The sequence below is a fragment of the Hippopotamus amphibius genome, chromosome 13 (genome assembly GCF_030028045.1).
Source record: "Hippopotamus amphibius kiboko isolate mHipAmp2 chromosome 13, mHipAmp2.hap2, whole genome shotgun sequence".
Classification (NCBI taxonomy): domain Eukaryota; kingdom Metazoa; phylum Chordata; class Mammalia; order Artiodactyla; family Hippopotamidae; genus Hippopotamus; species Hippopotamus amphibius.
In genome coordinates, this window is record NC_080198.1 from 65,557,239 (window position 1) to 65,581,312 (window position 24,074).

Sequence of the window (24,074 nt, forward strand, 5' to 3'; positions counted from 1 at the left end):
AGTTTAAGAGTTAGATAACCCTCACACAAATCATTTAGTATATTCCTTTATTTCACAAATGAAGAGAAACTAAAACACGTGTATGAGCTCAAGTAGTTAGACCAGAAAAATGAATTGATGTTAAATTGCTAATATTGGAATTGAAGCCAAAGTGGCAGCAGAGTACTCAAGGCCGAGGGAACAGCATATATATAGGCCAAGGGACAAGAATGAGCGTAACACTTTAGAGACTATGCATCCCTGAAGAACAATAAAAGACAAAATCACTGTCCTTAAAGAGTTCACTCTTACAAATATGAAAGAACATGTTTTAAATAAACCTAAATCCAACTCTATTCATTTGTTAATAGATATGTGAGAAGATGAAGTATGGCAGACTGTCAGAAAAGGAAAAAGAAAATATGGAAGATTACAGATTTGCAAAAGCTGTAAAAACATAACAAGTATACTGGAAATTCCTGCCATAGCGCTTCAGATTTTTTCTCAATATAAGGTTCTATGACTCTAGACTCTATATAGAGGTACTGTATTTCATACAAATGCTATTATTGAAAATAACATAAGTTGAAATGTATATCATAGCTTATAAAAATTAAAGATTCCTGGAGCTATCATATTAATGCAACCAGTCCTCCATGGTCCTAGATCTGCCACTAGCTCAGGTGTCATTTTACATGTAAAACTTAGCTCCTCTGGCCATCAGTTATCTCATTTATTAAATGGAAAGATTAAAATATATCAAAATACCAAATTGTACACTCTAAATATATACAGTTTATTGTATCTTAACTGTATTTCAATAACAGTTCTTAAAAAAATAAAAATAAAGCAATATATCAATATTTTCTCTAAATTATTAAAATTATATGATGCTAAGCTTAAATTATTGGACATCACCATTCCGGAGGAGGCCACAGTAGGTCATACTAGAATCTATGGCAAGAAATTAAATTTTTAAAAACACATTTATTTTTATAAACCAGAAGTAAACAATTAACTAGAGGAGCAAATGGACACATGTACATCATCAAGGGATATAGCTTACGGCAAGCAATCTATGACATTTCCTTTTGTTACCAAATTTAAAGTTAATTTAAAAAATGTAAACAAAAACAGAAGCAATACTTCTATGTTCTTAAGAAACAACTTTAAAACAAAAAACAGGTGTAGCTAATTAAATGTGTCATTTTGTTTTCATTATCTACTGTTCTAATGATCTCAAAAGTTTTGAAATGGAAAACAAAACGCAATGAAGAGATGAAAAGGCAAAACGCCCCAGGCAAGCCTAATGCCAACACATTCTTTCCAGTTCTCCTCAAGCCCTACATCACTATCCAGATATAATCACTTCTGGACAAGAGCAATTACTCTAAATTCATGCTCTTCAAAACCATCTGCTCCAGATTCAATCAACAAATATCTTGCCCAATGCATATGGAATCCTACAATTTTATACTTAATGCTTGCTGAATAATGTTGTTATTTTTTGAGAATGCAATTAACTTCCTTCATTAGAAACTAAAACTGATCACAGAAGTAATAATGCTTTTTAGAATTATTATATACCCTACAGACAATTATATAAAGAAATAACATGAAACATGGGCATCTGGATCTCAGATCTGAATTTTAAAAGTAATGCAAAAGAATTTCTGAATAGTATATTCACACATATGAAGACTGAAAGCAACTTTAACAAAATCTAAGTCTCTCTTTTTAAAACATACTTGCCTCAAAATATCAGAACTCCAGAAAACGTTTTTCCTGGAGTCTTTACTCTCCCTCAACTCAGTGTTAAGTATAGACAAGGTGATAAGTATCACTTGATATATCACTGGGAGAATTCCATTTCTCACTCCTTATTCATAGAAAAGAAATTAAACAGAATACTCTCAAAGAGGGTATTGTGGTTCTTGTGTTATTTATATTACAAATGACTGGTATAACTTAAAGTGATTCCAGAAGTCAGGTGTATTATGAATCCCCTATCACTTTTAAAAATTGGTTTTAAAAATAATGGCACTATGGAAAGCACCCTCATCTCAAGACCTGAATCTTGGGCCAAGACTTCACTAACTGCTTGAGCTTGTGTGGATCACACAGTCTGTATTCATCTGTGAAATAAGGGAATGTACTAAATGATTTCTGCTGGTCTCCTAGATCTAAAACAACAGAAATAATTAACTTCACCAGTCCCAAGTTTTAAAAAACTTTCCTAAAAAAAGCAATTTCCTAAAAGTACAGCTTTTAGTTTCAAATTTTTAATATCAAGTTATTTATTACTTGGCTTACCAACCCTACTAAAATACAGTTAAAAAAAAAAGGATAGTTGCTTAGAGCACAATTCTTATGCCAACAGAGGTTGAAGATCTACGGTTTGGTGGACTAGAGCAAGGTCCAGGTAAGAGGAGAGAAACCAGGAAAATAATGAAGGAATACAGTCTGATCTGATTTTGACCTGAGGAAGGGGGGTGTGGGGGCAGGCAGGCCAACTATATCCCTTTTTTTTGGAAGGTACAAAAATTCTAAATAACACACCATTAAAACTGAAAACGTAATTCTCAATCACTATCTCTGTTCCTTCAACTTTCAATCACCCCTCAGTTTATTGCGATCTAGCAGCTAGCCACAGTCTGCACTAGAAGTACTCTCTTCCAAGGCTCTCATGACCTCCCAGGTACTAAACACTTGATGTTACTGTGGTCTCTATACTGTCGATCCTGGCTCCACTATTTATTTGCTATGTGATCTTGGTGAAGTTCCATAACCTTTCTGACCTAAGTTTCTTCACCTATAAAATGAAGATAACCATATACAGGATGCTGTAAGAAATCATTAACACGTGTGAAGGCACTTCAAACAATGGCTGACACATTGTAAGTACTCAATTAGTGGTAACTAATAATATATTATTTCTAATTACATTCTCCCTGAAAGCTTCCCTCATTTGAGTCACCACTTTTGGGGGGTTCTCTTCCCACCTCTCTAGCCACTTCTCAGACCCCTGTACCAGATTTTTCCTAACAATTCAACCTCTGAATGGTGGTGCACCCAAGATCCCTTCTTTCCTCATCAGCATGCTAAAACCTCCCCAATCATTCACAAATTCAACACAATATATTATATGTGTTACCTGTTACACTGTTGTACTTCTCTGTGCATCTTGAGCTCTAAGAGGAGAAAGTCCAAGTCTCTCTTATTCACTGAGGTAGCCCCAGCACCAAGTGCAGTGCCTGGCTCAATAAATGAATGAATGAATGAACTCTACTCATTCTAAGTGACTTCATTCATTTCAATGGCTTGTCATCATCTAACTGATGACAACCCGTTAAACTATGTATCTAACCAAAACTCTCATCTCCAAATCCTGCAATTCAAAGTCCTGCAGCATAGACAATGTCGACAATAAAGAGGGGTAGGAGGTAGAGGACAGAGTAGGCAGGAAGAAGACATCACAACAGTCCAGACAAGAGCAACGAAAATAGTTAAAATTTTTTTTAAAGCTGAAACTCTGAATAACTTTTGAAAATAGAGCTGACAGGATTTGATAAGGAGTAACAAAAAAAAAAAGGAATCAAGAATAACTCTTAGAAGTAACTTTCTGTTAGAAAGACTGAGCTTTTTGTTTGTTTTCAATTTGAAAGAAAATCTTTCCTCACATTTTCTACTTTTATAGCCTTGGCAAGGTAACTCAGAAAATTTTCCACTGGTAAAGTAAATAGTATACATCACTTGGAACTTTAACAGAATCAAAACTACCACCTGTTCTTCTGAAACAAACCATTCAGCTTGTCATTTCAAATGAACAGCAAAACTAACATTAAGATACCCAGTGCACTGACTGACCAAAAAAAATTTCACTTCTTATATAATGTCCATAATATTTATGTAGTATATATAACTATTATTATATAACTATTATATTTCATATATATTATTATATTTCAGAATTGCAAAAGAGGGGAAAATTCATTGCTTTATATTATATTGTATAATCACTGCTTACTTATACAGCTACGACAATGAATAAAGAAATGATCCCTTAGAAAATTCATTAATTAGAGTGATAATCATGATACATACATCAGCTTAATTTTGTTGCTCTACTACAGGCCTACAGTGGACTCACATGTGGGATGAGGTGGGTAGGGGAGGGAAGAGACTGTGACTCTGACTATGTATGACAGGAGAGCTCTCATGTTCAGCATGAAAATCTGTCAGGGAGGCATCCCCAAAATAAGTCATACCTATCTCTAGTCTGCATATTTCTACTGATGGGCAAGACTTTTTACTGATTCAGATTCAGTAAAAATCACTACTCTAGCGAGGCAGAGGATTCTTCTAGATTTCCCTGATATCTCTTGTGCTAGAGTAATCAATCACTTCATAAAATTAGGAACACTGTCAAAATTCAAATAAGCATCTACCAGAGAAGTGCATAAACACACACAAAATATGAATTTTTTTTTTTTTAAAGAGAGAGAAAGTGACACGTACTAAGGGCCTATATAAACCACGAACACTGCCATCAGGCTACACTTCTAAACCTCATAAGAACTCTGTAAAAATGTTATCCAAAAAGAAAAGTTACCCCTATTTAGCAGGTGAGGAAACAGTTCAAGAGGTTAAGTGGCTTCCCAATGACTCTCAGCTGATAAGGGGCAGTGCTAGCATTTGAAACTAGAGCTCACTTTATTCAAAATATTGAATTCTTACAGTATCAATATTTTAATTCTAACTTACAAAATAACATTAGCAGAATTCAAAAATGGTGGAAAATGTTAGAAAAAACCTTTCTTAAGAACTGGACTGTAGGCAGTAGATCCTCCATAAATTTCTGTTCAAATAAGCTAGTGAAGAGTGGGCGGGGAGACTAACAGCTATAAATATCTCAGAACACTGGTACAAGACAGATAAAATTTTCCATTTCAAAAAAAGTTATGTTATAGTAATTAGATTCAGTATTTTTACTAGACCTACGTAAGTGTAATAATGACAAAATCATTGTTTAAATAAGAGTTTTAATTCTTCCTGTTCTGTGATGGTATCTTATCAAGGCCCAGCATTTGGTATGAACATGTTGAAATGATGTGTAATCAACAAGGATGCTAAAGATAAATTCTTAGAGATGTGAAGCAAATGCTTCCTTCTACTGTAAACAAAATGACTGAGTCCACTTCTTGAAGAAATCAAGCTCTATTTATATTCACTCTCCTGAAATGGCACAGGCAGCCTTAGAAGGATAAGTTTATAATAAATCCCTGCATTTGGAAAACACTGTTGCTAAGCATCTTCTAACATTCAGCAGAGTTTATATAATTCATGTCTCTGCTGCATAATTAACATTTCATGTTTTCTAAAAAAGTGTGGTATGCTTATCTATGTTGTTAATTTAAAACATTATAAATTTGGAGGGAATTAATAAAAGGCTATGCAACTAATTAATTAGAAAGGCAGCCTAATCCCAGGGGGGATACAAACATAGACATTAAATGTCAGGACGTGTCAGAGTTGAGCTTATAAACAGCTTGTCTACTTGAGATAAAACATTTCAAAATGCAGCTGCTCTTTGCTTACAAAGGTGAGCTACAAAACATTAGGCGTTTGGACAAGTCATGACTTATCAAATCACACTCTAGCTCAAAAATTAATTATAAAGAAAACATAACATTTGAAAATCAGTTTCACACCCAACCCTCAACATTAAACATTATATCTGCTCAGATAATAAGAAATCCAAGTGTTGAAAGAAACACTATGGTATTATTTCCAACTTTCTTATTCATCATGGAGACAAAGTTTAAAAATATGGAAAATATTCACTAACACTAAATAAAAGATTAGAAAAATTGAGAGTAAGCACACTGCAAAAGACAGTATCACTTTTACAAAATCTGGAACAGATTGCAAACCTTCTGTCCTCTGAAAAGCACGAACGAACACACAAGGATTTCGATCTTTTGTATTAATAACCCACAAACAATAACCTTAAGATTACCAAAACAATCAGGAGCATAGTTCACTTAGATTTTATGAAATTCTGAATCACTTCAATGCATGCAACTACTAGACATCCGTGCACCACTTTTTGTTAAAAATGGCAGAGCTTCCCTGACTAGAAGGCATTCCAGGAGAAAGGAATATCATCAGATAGCCAACACACAAAAAGCTCAAAGAACAACTCCACAACTCAAAAAGCAAACAAATGTTCTAGGAAAAACATGTCTACATTCTTATCTGTATTCTTTTTTTTTTTAATAAATTTATTTATTTTATTTATTTTATTGGCTGTGTTGGGTCTTTTTTGCTGTGTGCGGGCTTTCTTTAGTTGCAGCGAGTGGGGGCTACTCTTCATTGTGGTGCGCGGGCTTCTCACTGCCGTGGCTTCTCTTGTTGCGAAGCATGGGCTCTAGGCACGTAGCCTTCAGTACTTGCAGCACATGGGCTCAGTAGTTGTGGCTCAAGGGCTCTAAAGCGCAGGCTCAATTGTGGCGCACAGGCTTAGTTGCTCTGCGGCATGTGGGATCTTCCTGGAGCAGGGATCGAACCTGGGTCCCCTGCATTGGCAGGTGGATTCTTAACCACTGTGCCACCTAGGAAGCCCTCTTATCTGTATTCTTAATTATTAATCTTTAACTGTTTCCTTAATTGTGGCTTTCTACCTTTCAGAATTATTTTTCATTTTAAAGTTTTATTCAGACCATTATATATACCTGCAAGACAAACTTGGATACTCACTTTCTCCTAGAGTGGGAGAGTGCAATTATATAGTAGTTCAAAATAGTATATTACTATCCCATAAAAACTCTAGGAAGAAACTCAACACTATTAGTGAGAAGGGACCTCCCTGGTAGTGCAGTGGTTAAGACTCTGAACTCCCAATGCAGGGAGCCTGGGTTGGATCCTGGGATCAGAGAAGTAGATCCCACACGCATGCCGCAACTAAGAGTTTGCATGCCACAACTAAGGAGCCTGCCAGCTGTAACTAAGGAGCCCACCAGTCACAACTAAAGAACATCCATGCCACAACTAAGGAGCAGGCAAGCTGTAATTAAGAAGCCCACCTGCTGCACCTAAGACCCAATGCAACAACAACAAAAAAGCATCATGTGGATCTAACAAAAGGATATTGAAAACTAAAAGTCTTTAAAAAAAAAAAAAAAACTATCAGTGACAGAGTGAGAATTACATTACCTAAACTTAATGCAGTTATATTTAAGTCAGTTACAGAGAATCTCCAAAAATCAGAGAGCTGCTTGGCCTAGATCAGTAGTTCTTAAAGTGTAGCCCTTGGACCAGCCGCACATATCACCTGTAACTTGACAGAAACACAAATTCTTGTACCCCACCTGGACCTACTGAACCAGTAGGATGCAGCCCAGAACTGTTTTTTAACAAGCTGTACAAGTGACTCTTACACAGGAGAACCACTGACCTAAACTAATGATACAAATTCCTGTTCACAGGCAAGTACAAGACTGGCTACTTCAAATCACTTAGGGAAACATTATAAATACTGATTCCAGCTGCCCACCTCCTTTATTCAATTAAGCATGGAAAAGTGTGTGTGTGTGTGTGTGTGTGTGTGTGTGTGTGTGTGTGTGTGTGTGTGCGCGCGCGCGCGCGCGCGCGCGCGCGCGCGCGCACACGTGGACACGGGAGCATGCATGGCTTCCCAGGGGAACCTGAGGCATAATGAGGTTTAAGAACCAATGACCTATGTCAGTGGCTCTCAAAATGGGGTCCCCAGATGAGCATCAGCATCAGCTGGGAACATGTTAGGAATTCACAGGTACCAGCCCAGACCTACTGAATCAGAAACACTTGGAATAGGGCACAGACAACCATCTATAGTTTACTGAGTTCTCCAAGTGATTCTGATGCACGATGAAGTCTGAGAACCTCAACTCCAAGTGATCTGTCTGAAACTGAGAAAATGTGAAATGAATCTGAATTCTGCAGAAAAGAGTAAATAATAGAGACAAAATTAACTTGTGTACTCAGGAATACATCTCTTGGAGCTGGAGTCTCTCAATGTCCTCACAAATTTGGAGGTCAAGGTGCGTTATCTCCTAGATACGCCAGCGGGAATTCTCAAGCTGTCCACTTAAATACAGCAGAACTGGCGAACAATGAAAATGCCCCCTAAAAAACACTGGTTTTAAGCAAGATATAGTTAAGGTCCACAGTCAGAACCACAGCTGAGAAATCTTGTCAGTGGGAAGCCAAAAATCAACTGGAAGTGTTCAAAAAAATAGCAGCAGTTATTTAAAGCACCACAGAACACTACCTTGTCTATTGCTACCTATAAAGGCAGCAATAACCACTTGGAGTTATTTCCCAGAGCAGGGATTTCTGAAGGCAACAGAGGACAGGAGATGAATCTCATCAGGGGTTTGAAGACAAAACTCAACTCAAACTCTGAGGTTAATAAATATTTTTATTACTTTGCCAAAAGTGGAGTGGTAATTATGTCTCATTATGTCTCCCAGTTTTCACATACACTTCTCAAATACTTATTGAGCATATCGTTGTCACTGCTTCTACTTGTCCAAGGACATTTACCATATTAAAAAAAAAGGGGGGCAGCGGAGGGAGCACACCAGTTCAAACTTCCCTAGGCAGCTGTTGTAAAAGACTGAACCAGATGGCCAACAAACACATGAAAAGATGCTCAACATCACTCATCATCAGAGAAATGCAAGTCAAAGCCACAATGAGGTATCACCTCACACCAGTCAGAATGGCCATCATCACAAAATCTGGAAACAACAAATGTTGGAGAGGGTATGGAGAAAAGGGAACTCTCCTGCACTGTTGGTGGGAATGTAAGTTGGTACAGCCACTATGGAAAACAGTTTGGAGGTTCCTTAAAAAACTACAAATAGAACTACCATATGATCCAGTAATCCCACTCCTGGGCATATACCCAAAGAAAACCATAATCCCAAAAGAAACTTGTACCATAATGTTTATTGCAGCACTGTTTACAATAGCCAGGACATGGAAGCAACCTAAATGCCCATCAACAAATGAATGGATAAAGAAGATGTGGCATATATACCCAATGGAATATTACTCAGCTGTAAAAAGGGATGAGATGGAGCTATATGTCATGAGGTGGACAGACCTAGAGTCTGTCATACAGAGTGAAGTCAGTCAGAAAGACAAATATTGTATGCTAACTCACATATACGGAATCTAAAAATGGTACTGATGAACTCAGTGACAAGAACAAGGATGCAGAGAATGGACTGGAGAACTCAAGGTTTGGGAGGGGGCGGAGGGTGAAGGGGAAGCTGAGACGAAGTGAGAGAGTAGCACAGACATATATATATATATATATATACTACCAACTGTAAAATAGATAGCCAGTGGGAAGTTGTTGTATAACAAAGGAAGTTCAACTCGAGGATGGAAGATGCCTTAGAGGACTGGGAAGGGGAGGGTGGGGAGGACTCGAGGGAGGGTGGGGGGGGAGTCGAGGGAAGGAGGGAATACGGGGATATGTGTACAAAAACAGATGACTGGACTTGGTGTACCCCCCAAAAAATAATAAATACATAAAATTAATAAAAAAAAAGGCCATTGGACTTAAAAAAAGAAAGACTAAGAGCCATTCAACTTTTCCCCCTAACAACGCCCCTAAATTTAAATTTAGCTGGAAGGCAACATTAAATGTTCAATTCTTTTTATTTAGAACTAGGAAAATACATAATTCAAATTTACTACCTAGCTGCGTTTTTTCTTCCTATGCTCAACACACACATCAGGGATGCTCTTGTATGTTCAATAAGTGAGATATGCCCATTCTACAACATTTGAAGCACAATTCTACTATTTTCAATGCTTATAGAGTTTGAATTGTTTTATCTTTCCTTCTGAGTCACACTATTAACCAAATGTATAATTTACTCAAGTCTTTAGTCAGAAACTTTAAAACTGTTCAATGAGAAAATGCAGTTAACTTCACAATCAGCATTAGTCTGCTTTGTAGCATTATTTCTAAGAACATTAAGGGAGAAAGCCCTGACTAACCACCTAAGTTTAAATCATTCAGATAAACAGGTACAAAGAGAAGACAATGAAGGGTGGAAAGGCCAGGTGTATGAAAGTAGCTAATAAGGCCAGGCCAAGTTTAGTGCATACCTTGGGCATTTCCTTGTTATTTTCCACCTTTTCTAGTTCATCCTATCCTTCCTGTCTATCCTCCCTCCCTTCCTTTCTTTTTCTCCCTTATACCCAGGAAATATCATATTTACAAGGGCATTTAGATATCATCTACCACAACCCCCTCAATTTACAAATAGAAAAAACTAAGGCTCAGATAAGGCAAAGAACTTGCCCAAGACCACAAGCCTGATTTTAAAGCCATTTTCTAGTCAAAATCCATTTTCTACTATACCCCTGCCTCTTTAGAAAACTCCCTTGCAAAAAATTCTAGACATTGTTCACAAGCTTTATTCTACTATATAAAGTTAGAGAACACCACTACATAATAAAACATACACTAGTACTTAACACAGTATACACAAAACTACATATTTTCCCTACTGGACACTTTAAGACCAATTTTCTTAAAAATTACCTTCTCAAAATCTGATTCACTGCCAGATTTGGAGAAACCGAAGATCAGTTACATACCTGAAAATCTGAAAATTATTAGGTCACATTAACAGTAGTTAGTATTTATTTACTGCTTGTATATGCCAAGTACACCCTTTTTTTACGTGTATATATCTTCAGTTAGAGGCCTCTCTCCATCCCACCTTCTGATCCTTTGACAACTTTTCAGTTAAATGTAACATAGCAGTAGAATTTAAATTTTCTTGCCATTTTTCTGAAGTTCTTGGGAGTAAGTACTACAGTGCTCATGAAAGTAGATGGTCCTATTTATAAATACATAGTATGCAAGTTACATTATCACTTTTCCCCTGAAAGCCTAAGAATACAACTTAATTTCTGGACTATACTTACCTGTGAAAAGACACGGGGAGTATTTTCTACTTTATAAATTGATCCTACCCTTTTATTCACAGACTAAAGATGAAATCAAAAAGCATTATACCACTTTAACAAATATCTGTTTTATGATTTAATTTTGATTAAAAGCATGGATTTGGAGTAAGATGACCTTGAGTTTAAATCCTAGCTCTGCCACATACTGTGAGACCTCTTTTGAGCTGTGAGACTATCTTTTGAGTCTATCTGATATTTATATCACAGGGTTGGTGTGAGAATCAGATGAAAGAATGTGTTCCCTTTCCTTCTCACATCCTCATTCTGACCGTACAACTTTTACTTTAAGATTCTTCCTAGATGTCATCACTTTTTCTATATAACCATAAAATCTCCTTTCTCCATAGAAGTCACTGCGTTTTCTCTAATTTTGAGTATGTATCTCAAGGTATAAGTAGTTGTTTACAAATCTTTTTCCTTATCAGACTGTGTGCTCTAGCATGAATCCCAGAGCCTTCTAGAATGCATGAACTCTATTAGTCAAAAAATGTCTGAAAAAGGATGCTGAAGAATGAATCCTTGCCTAGATAAGCAAGTCCAAAGCAATGCCAAAAGAGTAATCCAGACGCTTCATTATCACCTAATGGAATGAAGGAAGTAAAGTGGACCACTGATATTTCTGCTTCTTGATCACCAGGGAACTGATTTCCATGATCAAACCCACCATTCTTGTGAAGAACAAGAAACTAGACAGAAAGGGTCTTTGTCCTAGATCATAACGTACCAGAAGAATGTTTATATTTGCCTTGTCATCTACATAACCTGTAGTCTCCCCTAGTTGTGAGTCCTCTAAAACGGAAACAGAATGAAGTAAAACATTTTTTTCCACAAAGAATATCCAAAGACTCCTAAATATCTCTTCCAAGTTTTCTGTTCTTCCTTCTCAAATCTCTTTCCCTGCACACATCAGGCCAGATCAGAAGGATCAAAGGTCTAATGAAAGAATCTTCAGAACCTACTAAATTAGATTAACTATGAATTAATGCTTTGGAGATAAAAGTTACCATATTTCTGTACTGAAGTTGTAAAAAATGACTAAATTACCAACTCCAGAATTCAATTCTTCCATTATCTACAAGGGTTAAAATTTCTTTAAAGCACCTCATGAAGATACTGGATAGGTTACAAATTGGAACAAGAGAATGCCACAAGTGAAAAAAGATTCCTCCAAAATATAGAAGGACTTAGAAACATATGCCCATACAAGAGGAATAAATAAATTTAAGGAACCTAAGACTGCAGGCAAACTAGAGATGCTATGAGGTACATGCCCTGTCTTTAGAGGAAAGACGCCTTTTCTACAAATAAATACTTAGGACAACAAAAAAGATTATCAGATGTTTTTCAATAAATTCTTACTTGCCTGATCAAATACTTCAATAGGTTATAAAAACTGCCCTGATCTGATTACATTTTCCATGGCTAAAACCACCCTGAAAAATTGCAAAAATGTTAAAAAAAAAAAAATGTTAAGGGCTTCCAAAGTAACTAGTTATGCCACGGTAAAGTTCTTGAAGTCAGAGTCAACTGATTAATGACAGCCTTTAGACATTTTCAGACTTAAACATCACTGTCACATTATTTTGAGGCATAGAATTCTTAGGCTTCACTAAGTACTTTTTCAGCACTTCAACAAATACAAAGCCGCTCCTTAAGAAAAATTTTCATTGTCCTGCAGGCACTTCTCCCTAATTTCCATAGCAAAATATCAATAAATACTGTCATCATCAATACCACCATTAATGTATACAGTTACACGTGTGTGTGTGTGTGTGTGTGTGTGTGTGTGTGTATCTGTGTACTTTGGAAAAAGTCTAAAAGGATACATACTACAATACTGGTTATTTTTAGGAAGAAGGATTAAGAGTGATTTTATTTCTTTTTCATAGTTTTCTGAATTATCCAGATTTTTTTCCAAAAATATACATTTTATGATTAAAAAAAATTAGCTATTTCCCTTAAGAAATAAGTGAGATATAAATCATCAGTCTGTAAATAAATCCATCAGTACAGATTCACTAAAGCAAATCACTCTCACCTGCTTCATTACACAAGGCTTTCAAGTCTGCTCCAACGTATCCATGAGCACTATTTGCCAGCTGCAGGAGTTCAGCTTCAGTGAGCAAATGGGGTACCCTTCGAAGCAGTTTCTGGAGGATATCTAACCGGTCTTGTGCATTTGGAACTCCAATCTCAATCTCTTTATCAAACCGTCCAGGTCTTCGGAGAGCAGCATCCAAAGCATGAGGGCGATTTGTGGCCCCAAGAACCAACACTCGTCCTTCACTTCCTTCCTAACAAAATAAAATAAAAATATGTTATTCTTCTAAAAGTAAAAAAAATTTTTAAATACGCACTCACTATATAGACAAGGATAGACCTAACTGTCCAGGCCGCTAAGTCCTATCCCTTATTTCTCAAACTTTGTCATTCATCTCACATTTCCCAAAGCTCAGTCTAAATGCTCCCCCACCTAGAAAGTTTTCCAATACTTAACACTCCATCTACTGTAACTGATGTCTCTCCCACGTCTAGCGTCTTAACTACACAATTCTCATGAATAACAACACACATACCCTATACCATATAGTTTTAATTGTTTAATTGTTTTAAGTTGTCCTTTTCCCCTGCTTGAAAAGCAAAGATTATGACCTACATGTGATTCAAACAGAACAAGGCTCTATTACACAGTTGTCTCAGAAATTTTCCTTACATATGGACTGTTTCTATTTTGGGGTTTTTTTGGTTGTTTTGTTTTTTTTCAGATCTTTATTGGAATATAATTGCTTTACAATGTTGTGTTAGTTTCTGCTGTATGACAAAGTGAATCAGCATATACATATATCCCCATATCCCCTCCCTCCTAAGCCTCCCTCCCAACCTCCCTACCCCACCCCTCCAGGTTGTCACCAAGCATCGAATTGATCTCCCTGTGCTACGCAGCAGCTTCCCACTAGCCATCCATTTTACATTTGGTAGTGTATATATGTCAATGCTACTCTCTCACTTTGTCCCAGTTTCCCCTTCCCGCCCCGTGTCCTCAAGTCTATTCTCTACATCTGCATCTTTATTCTTGCCCTGCCACTAGGTTCATCAGTACTGTTTTTCTAGATTCCATACATATGAGTTAGCATACAGTATTTGTTTTTCTCTTTCTGACTTACTTCACTCTGTATGACAGACTCTAGGTCCATCCACCTCACTACAAATAACTCAATTTCATTCCTTTTCATGGCTGAGTAATATTCCATTGTATATATGTGCCACATCTCCTTTATCCATTCATCTGTTGATGGACATTTAGCTTGCTTCCATGTCCTGGCTATTGTAAATAGTGCTGCAATGAACACTGTGGTACATGTTTATTTTTGGATTATTGTTTTCTCTGGGTACATGCCCAGTAGTGGGATTGCTGCATCATATAGTAGTTCTATTTTTAGTTTTTTAAGGAACCTCCATACTATTTTCCACAGTGGCTGTACCAATTTACACTCCACCAACAGTGCAAGAAGGTTCTCTTTTCTCCACACCCTCTCCAGCATTTATTGTTTCTAGATTTTTTGATGATGGCCATTCTGACCAGTGTGAGGTGATACCTCATTGTGGTTTTGATTTGCATTTCTGTAATGTCTATTTTGTTTTGATAAATATTCAAATTCCTGAAAATATGCACAATATACCAACACCCAAGTATCATATACCCTTGAATACATATGGATTTTTACTCTGAGAATAAAATTTGCAACAACAAATTATAAAGAACTATGATCACAATAAGCCACCTGTAGAAATTATCCAACATTCTATTCAGATGACCCAAGTGTAATCTCACAGAGATAAGCTTAACTGGAATGTGATTTGAAGTAAGAAAACTCAAACCTAATCAATTATACTGGATGTGCCAACAGGAAATGCATGGGTTACAATGAATTTATGAATTGAGGATAGAAGACAAAAATACAGGTCCTTAAACATTTTCAGGTTAAAACATCAGTGTCACATGCTCCCAGTTCAGCCCAAAGTCAAGAACATCAGTTCACAGCAGGCCTATCCCAGTGGCAGAGAAAGAAGTGGTAGCAATGACATAGTAATTAAGATCCTCCAACACAGAGCCTTCTATCTGATTTCCTACTCACCAAAATCCATTCTAATTGTATCACAGCTCTCCACAGGTATTTTTCTTCAGGATGAAGAGAGCCATTCATAAAGTATTTGGTCAGCTTAATAATTATACTTCTTACTGTAAATGGACAAACTGGTGTCCCAGTTTATATAACAGTCTCTTGTGAGTGTTGTTATTATGGATCTATCCTCAGAGTCCCACTATCTCCAACATACCAGCAACACTGAATCCTCCAATTTTGTAAGCTCAGGACCAAACCTGGGACATTATGATCACACCTAGGTACTACTCTAAGACTAAGAACCAGGTGGTCACCCAGCCTCCCGAAGGTAACAACCCTCCTCTTATGTTACTCTTAAAATTGCAACACAGGTTAGCAAATAATAGAGACATACCAAACGTTCCCGTTATTTTCATACGTTCAGTTTCTACCAATAGGCAGTAAAACCAAAAATTGTCCAGTTTTTTAATGTGCAGAAGAAGGACTTGGGACTCCATGATTTCTAAAATTTATTTTGGTTCTAACATATTATGATTCTAAAAACTGAGTTATTTACAATCTTGTATAAGAAGTGTATTCTTCTGATAAATGCCTAGTCCGAGAGAATTTTTCTTCATTCCTCTTCCCTATTAGTCCTATGGATCCCCCTTTCATAATCAGCACATAGTTTTTATTAATATAAGACTGTATACACTATAAAGAATCTGGTAACATGAATAAATTCTTTTTAAATGTTGTATAGACACATTTCCCATTATCCTCAATTTCTGTCCTTCCACTTGCCCAACTTAAAGCCCCAAAAGAATCAATTTTTACAAGAGTAATAAGACTTAAAAAATTTCTTAGTAAATTCCCCTTAAATTTAACTGCTAAGTTTTCCTTACTAACTTCTGCTTCAGGTTTTTAGGTTAATACCATTTATTACAAAAGAAATCTATCGTATATAATTTTATATGCTGGAAAAACATGCCAGGTTATACTGTCCTAGTTGTTACTAAGAAATCACTGAAGAAAATTATTTTATGGGTCTTTCCTCTAGTTTTTAATAGCTAATATTTCTTCCTTACCCTAGAGAACCAAAAAAACTCAGATATATTTGATAGTTTTTGCTACTACATACATATTATTAGGAAATATCCCCTCCTACAGAAATCAATACTGGTGCTATACTTACTGAACCAATACCATCCATCAGTGTTAAGAGTGAAGCTACAACTCTTCTTTCCACTTCATTCTGAGCCCCTTCTCTTTTAGGGCAAAGTGCATCCAGCTCATCAATAAATATAATTGATGGGTGCCTAAAAACAAACAATAAAATGAATTCTCTAATATACATTTAATTTTTAAATGATATGTTGCATTTCAATTAAAAAGTTGAAACTGTTTTAATTTTTTGACTGAAATGCAATGCATCAAATTTAGGATTTAGTTGGTAATATTAAAGACAAAAGCAATAGGGTGTTAAGCTGAAAAATCTTAAATTAATTCTAGCCTAAATTATTAACTCACCAATATCACATTCTAGCACATCTGCCCTCAATAAAAAGCAGGGTACTGAGAACACTCGCCCATGAGATGAGAGTCTATGCCCAGACAGATCTTGCCCACTAATGCCCACTAAATTGCTATGCCTGCATCAACTCAGAAGTTGAGGCTAGTGATGCTATTCCTTGGAGCTGGTTTAAAGTTCAAGGAATAGAAAGTAGAAATGCTCTTTCTAAAAAATCTACTAAAAAAATAACTTTCAAGATGATCAATTCTCCTATAAAAAGATGTGAATACTCTCACAAGAGGAAATCTCAACTGCCAGGAACTTAACAATAGTGACAGCAAAAACATACTAAACAATAAGGTATACCACTGGTTCTCAAATCTTCAGTATTTGGAGTAAAAACTGCTAATTTATCTACTACTACTAGGGAAAAACAACTTTAAAAATGGAAGTTGTGATAAGAGAGCAGTAATTATAAGTTACATACCGAAACAATGGAAGAGACATAACCATATGATGAATAACATTGGACTAGACCAAGTTATAGACCATACTCTATTCCTTGCTATGTAACAATGGTAGCTTAAACTGAGAAATATTAATAAGAATCATTTTTAAAGCAAAAGATTTGTCACTTTGAAGCAAAGTATAATAAAACAAAGTCTAAAGGTTAACTATAATAGTCTATTGAGATTAGATGTACCCAAAAGAAAGAAAATCATAAATTTATATGCCCAAAGTCACATGACTTATCAGACAGCACTGTCTTAATTCTTTCACCTTATGTAATTTTTTAAATTGAGGTGGTGACATATAACGCTATATTACTTTCAGTTATACACAATTCAACATTTGTATATACATATCGTGAAATGATTTAGCACAAGTCTAATTCACGTTGTCACCATACAGTTATAAATTTTTTTTCTTATAATGAGAACTGTTAACACCTACTCTCTTTGCAACTTTCAAATGTGTAATACAGTATTTTTTTTCTTTTTTTTTTTTCAGTATTATTAACTACAGTCACCATGCTGTAGATAACATCCCCATGATTTATTTATTTTATAACTGGAAGTTTGTACCTTTTGCTACGTTATGTAATTTAATAACTTATTTATCACATTTCCAAAACAACCTACTTCCAGTGCTATCACTATTATTTTTGTTCTATTCTTTCTGCTTCGTATAAAGTGCTACTATCTCTACTTTCGTTAATACAGTCTTGACTATTGATTTCAAACATCCAAAAATAAAGAATACCGCAGAGTGGCTTCAGCAAATATCTGACGTAACCTTGCCTCAGTCTCTCCATAGAATCTGTAACAAATAAAATACATTTAAGGGCCAACTCTTATCATTTTTTAAGCTCTGTCTATAAAAGATTGTTTGATTTTTCAAATTATCTCCAGAATACTTAAAGCTACTTTCAAAAATTATTTTCCAAAATAACTGTTATATACATTAAAAAGCTGATTTAAAATATTTCAATGTGTGAAATATCCAGACAGAATACTATTTAGTCATTAAAAAAAAAAAAAACACATTTAAGAAGTATATCTAATAATATTTTTTATGCTGTTAAATTATGCTTATAACTTACTTGCTTATAATTTCAGGGCCATTAATTACAGAAACATAGGCACCAACTTCATTAGCAATAGCCCTGGCAATCATTGTCTTTCCAGTACCTGGAGGGCCATAGAGTAACACTCCTCTTGGGGGAGGAATTCCTGGGGAAAAAAAGCAGAGAACACTGGATTCAGCATTACTAGGTTTCTTGCAAGTGTTGTCATATGACTTCAAACATGAGTTATAAAATAAATTTACCTTGCATCAAAGTACAAGTCAGAACTTCTTTTTTTCCCCCAGAAAGACTAAACACTGATCTCCAGCAATGACTTTTTCTCTCACTGTAGACCCAACCAGGCCAGGCTGGTCAGTAAAAAACTGGTTGGACACCCACACTATTGACATGCCCCATTCCATACAGCACAGTTCAATGATCAAAAAATAAAGCCCAACAAGAAGGGTATCCATAATAAGCCACCAACCCCAATTTTATCCAATAGCCATCTCAGAGACTATAAGCATTACTAGCAAAGTGGCAACCCAGGGGTTCGTTTTATATATATACATATAGAGATTCATGAAAAAGGAAAAGCAAAAAGCAGAGAAAGACAAGGTATGCACCAAGTATACGTAGAGGATCTGGGCAGTAACAATGCAGAAGCAGCCCTGAGTTTTCTAAAAGCAAGTGACTCCCTTAACTACTTGTTTCAATGCAAAGAGACCTGCACCCAGCTACATTTCCTAACAAAAGTTTCACCCAAACTATTTAAAAGTTAATTTTTTTAGTAATTATAGCTAATCTAACATGACAAGATACTTATTCTAGATCCAATACAAACAATTGTGGAAGTGTGCAGTTAGAAAAGACAAGGCTACAGCTAACTCACATTACAACCTGAAAAGACTAAACAGAAAAAGGCTCACTTAACTGGCATCTCCCAAAGCAACTTGCACCTCCTACCACACCTCCCACTCAGGAAAGAAAAACAGGAAAAGAGGGTGAACAATTATTAGGTAAGTGAAATGAGCCAACTGCATTTTAGTTTGAATTTAACATTTCTGAGTGTAATACACTGAAGAAATCTTACCATAACTCTTGAAAAGCTCAGGCTGTTTGAGAGGTAATTCAATTATTTCTCTAATTTCTTTCAGTTGACTATTTAAGCCACCTATCATGTCATAAGTTACTTTTAATTGGCTGTCTTGATCTTTAGAATTTGTACGAGGCTTTGTAAAATTGACTCTTGTTGTCGAAGAAATAAAATAAAAGGTATCAGTGTTGCACTGTGCTCCCACGCTGGGTGACTTTAGCAATCTCTCTTCGTTGACAGGTTGCTCATTTCCATCTCTGGCAGCCTCAAAACTACATTTAAGACCTGTGACTTCCTCTACTCCAAGCCTACTGCCATTCCCAGGACTCTGTGTAACATGTGACGAAATGCCACAGGCTTTATTTATCATTCTGTCATCTCCTGGTTTATAAGGAGTACTGCTTGATGTTGGGTTTCGGGGCACTTCCAGATCTAACTGGCTTAGCTGTAAGGATAGATCCAGGGCACTAGTTTCCATGCTGGACTGCTGAGAGGTCATTCCCCGGGCAACAGTGTCAGAGTCATTCTGAGCCCTTCTCAACATCATGCCGTCTGCCCCTTTCACTCGCAACACCTGCAACTTGCATGGTCGTCCATAGAATGTACAATACAGAAAGTTGCCTGGTAAAACAATCTTGCCATCTGGAAAACAATTTAGTAAATATATATGTTAGCACAATTTTTCACATGTTTAAAGTTTAAACAGCAATTTATTTCATTAACAAAATTATCTGACTGAAAACACTAAATCAAAGATGGAAGTATTAATAAAATTGTCATGAAAAACAGAGGACCTAACATTCCCCTATGATACAGCACTATCTGGAGAAAAGAAGAAGGACAACCTAATTCTCTGAAACCCTCTACGCTCAACACTTCTAGGATTCTATCAACTATATCCCCATATACACAGGCATTCCATGTTCAATAATGAACCAACGTAAAATGGCACACCTAAACCAACACTCCAAGATAACATTCCTCACGGGAAAGAACAGAGCTCAAGAGTTAAAAGTCTCAGTCCTACTACTGACTTTGTTCACAGATAAATCATAAATTCTCTCCATTTCTCAACTACCAACCAATTACTTGGCAGTTGGGGGGGTGGGAGATACTACATCCCTATCTTAAAAGGATATTAATTCATTGAGGAGAATATTCTCTATACTATTTTAAAGAAAAGTATTATGTACACAAGGCATCAAAGACACTAGTTTATCTGCTGCTGCCTTGCTTTTTAAAATGTAGAAAACGTATTAAAAATACACCTCACCTAGTTTTCTCAGAAGACAACCAGTCAGCTGTTCTTCGTTAATATCTGCATTTTTGTCACTGTGAAGGGTGGGAGAAATAAATATCAGCATTAAGTACACCAGAAACTAAAATGTAACATAAAATGACATGTACACAGTTGTAAGGTAGACCTAATCAAAAGAATCATTAGTTCACAACCTGGAAACGATTTATACAATTTTGGAATGATTTACTTTTCAGATACTTCTTACAGCCATGAAAATGCCATTTGCAATCTGGTGTTCTAGTGGCCTAAATCAGTGTTCTTTACTATCTCACACACCCCCCCTATATACTTGGGTATATACATGTACACGTGTGTGTACATTTATGCACTACATCTGTGGATGTATATGAACAACAACCCATTACTGTGTGTCATAGTCAAAAACATTTGAAAAACACTGGCCTCAATTAATCTTTCCTTTCTGAACTTGCCCAGCTTGGAGAAAGGCTTTTATTAATAGCTTCCTTTATTCTCTTTGTGTAATTTATAAACTATCTTTAAGGAAATTTAAATCCTATAGAGTATATTATCTGAAGAGGTAGAGAAAAAGCAGAGTGATGGTACAATGTACGTTTTTTTCTAGGGAAAGGGCATGCCTAAGAAAAAATGAAAACGCCTTCTTCTGACCAATAACTGTGTCTTCCAGGAAGACAGCTTGGTTGAGTAAAGTAACTATGCCTAAAAATCAGTACACTTGTAAAGAAACACATTTTTGGAGAGTTCTCAGAACATGTGCATTTCTCCTCTTCCGCCACGTATAAGGAGCCTGTATCAGCAGAGAAAGCCTACAGTCGTGAGCTCTGCCAGAGATCACAGAGGGTGAATGGCTTAGCTCAGGAAAAGGTATATTAGCAGGCCCATCTGGTTGAGGTCTAAGTCTTGCTCCCAATCACTTTATCAGTAACAAAACCAATACAGTCAAACTTTATTATACGAAAATTCCGTGTACAAATTCACCTACTTGCTAAAATGTGTTTGTAACCCGCAAATCAATACTAGCTGAGCTTTCCCAGTCATTTGTGGATGAGCACAGAGCAGGCAAAAAATGTGAGTAACTCAACACTTTCCCAGCTGAGGCTGAAAAAGGCCTCTTCTTTCAACTCTCATTCAAAGGTGGCCAGAAGATGGAAGCTGGAGAGGGTAGGGAGCTGTGCAGTATGGAGTGATAAGTTCCAGCTCTGGGACCGGATGGAGGGGGTTTGAATCCTAACTCTGGCATCTGTTAAGTGGGTGGCCTCAGGCAAGCCACTTAATATTTCTGAGCCACTTCTTCTCTTTTGTAAAAGAAGAAAAGTAAAATTTATCAGAATGAGTTGTTTCAAGGACTTGAGATTATAATCTACATAAGATATATATTTTCATATATTTGTATGTGTTAAATAAATACACACATACATAGAAGCACACACACACACATCCCCTAGAAGCAATGGTTCAGTATTTGCTAATTTATGTTTGTGGCAACTTCATGGAACATAACTACCATAAATAATGAGAATCGACTGTGTATTCATACAAGAGAGAAACAAGGAGAAAATTTCATGAATCATGTGTATGTATAAAGAGAAAACTATGTATTTCCTTAAACACTTAAATTCACTTGTTTATATAACTCTAGAACTACTTAAACTGTTTTTGTTTATTAAACCTTAAACAGAAGATATCTGCAAATATGCACAAATATGTAAAATATGTAACAATAACCAGTTTCGCTTTTAAAAAAAGAATGAGCGCAGATAAAATCATTTCCACTAGAAGGAGCTCTAACATTAATACTGATGATAAATTTTTTCAGATACAACTGAAGGATTTAAGCAGTAGACTAAAATGACTGATTTTTTTTCTCATTGGAAATTAAGTTTCTTGTTTAAGTTCTGCTGCCACATTTAAAACACAGATTCTTTAAAATAAAAAACCAAGCTGCCATTAAAAAAAAAAAATACAAGATATCACCTCACACCTGTCAGAATGGCTGTCCTCAAAAAGACCACAAATAACAAATATTGAGGATGTGGAGAAAGGGAATCCTTGCATACTGTTGGTGGGAATATACATTGGCACAGCCACTGTGGAAAACAGTATGAAGGTTTCTTAAAAAATTAAAAATAGAACTACCATATGATCCAGCAATTCTACTCTTGGGTATATATATATAAAGAAAACAAAAATGTTAATTTGAAAAGATACATGCACCTCATAGAATTCTGATGCTGAACAGAACCAAAGTAAAATGTGAAATAAATAAATAAAACACGTACAGTCCCTCCATAGCAGGTAATCATTATCACCTAAGACTGCTGCACCCTCAAGAGGTCACACTTGTTCGTAATCACCAAAAATCCAGTCAACTGACTGCTGTTTTAAAACAGTCTGAAGCAATGTTTTAAAACAGTCTGAAGATTAATCCTGTTTAACCTGAGCTAACTAAAAAATTACCATAAAATAATGGGCAAGTTACTTCTAATTGAGCCCATTTCCTCACCGGCAAAAAGACAGATAAATACGGATACCTTGCAGGATGTTTAGAGGATTAAATAAGAGAAGAATAAGGAGAAAGTGTGTGCGCATGTGTGCTGGTACATAGCTGGTGCTCAACATGTGTTCTCTTTTCTGCCTTTTATTTTGTTGCTCATTAAACTGTTATTAAATGAAGATATTCTCCTGTTTTTAACAGAAAAAAACACACCAAAGCTTAAGCTTGGAATCTACTAAAGTAGCAAAAGTGAAGAAAACTTTTCAAAATCAAGCTAAAAAATGTTTTGTGAATTCAGCATATAATGTAAAATCCCCCAAGTTTTTACAAACATGATATTAAAGTATTAAAAGATTTTTTTAAACAGATTTTGCTAAGACATATGCAAACTGAGTAAAAACCCTATTAGATACAGAACGTCCAAGAGGATGGGTGATATACTTTAATCATATTGATAATCTCTGGTAGGGGACTATTTAAAAATCTGATCAATATAACTGTTTTATTTGACTGAATAATTAATAAGTTAAAATATACAATCAGGTACTTTGCTTGAGCAGTCTTAATTAAAACTTGTTTCTTGCCTACTCACAGTAATCTACGCCAGTCTTTACAACTGTAAAAAAGACAAGAAGCCCTGATTATTCTGCAAACCAAGACAAAAAAACATTGTTAAATATCCATCAATAACAATTCCTCTCACCTAAAATGTCAGGGCACATTCTAATCACGGGACATTAGGGAGTCCGTAGTCCATAAATCACATAGCACCCATCTAGCCTGTGCTGATATAGTAGGCCACTAGCCACTCATCACATGTGGCTATCAAGTGCTAAAAATGTGGCTAGTCCAAATTGAGATGTGCTACAAGTATAACATGACACACTGGACTTTGAAGACTCAGTTTGAAAAACAGAATGAAAAATCTTGTTAATAGTTTTTTGTAGTTATAAATTCAAATAAGGTTTTACACATACTGGTTAAATAAAATACACTATTATAA

The 24,074-nt window shown here is 35.9% G+C and overlaps 1 protein-coding gene across 5 annotated transcripts in view; it reads right to left on the bottom strand.

The window, feature by feature from the left end:
* The window catches only part of AFG2A (AFG2 AAA ATPase homolog A), a 330,295-nt gene that overhangs the window by 299,069 nt on the left and 7,152 nt on the right, over positions 1 to 24,074 (bottom strand). For 4 of the 5 annotated variants that reach the window (XM_057705716.1, XM_057705721.1, XM_057705720.1 and 1 more), the window contains exons 4-10: positions 23,664 to 23,717; positions 20,572 to 20,630; positions 19,296 to 19,940; positions 18,239 to 18,368; positions 17,899 to 17,955; positions 16,318 to 16,441; positions 13,058 to 13,313 (exon numbers count right to left, since the gene is read on the bottom strand). In XM_057705716.1, coding sequence (XP_057561699.1) covers positions 13,058 to 13,313; positions 16,318 to 16,441; positions 17,899 to 17,955; positions 18,239 to 18,368; positions 19,296 to 19,940; positions 20,572 to 20,630; positions 23,664 to 23,717 — 1,325 coding nt within the window. The remainder of the gene's footprint in view (positions 1 to 13,057; positions 13,314 to 16,317; positions 16,442 to 17,898; positions 17,956 to 18,238; positions 18,369 to 19,295; positions 19,941 to 20,571; positions 20,631 to 23,663; positions 23,718 to 24,074) is intronic. The other variant, XM_057705717.1, reaches the window with a different exon arrangement.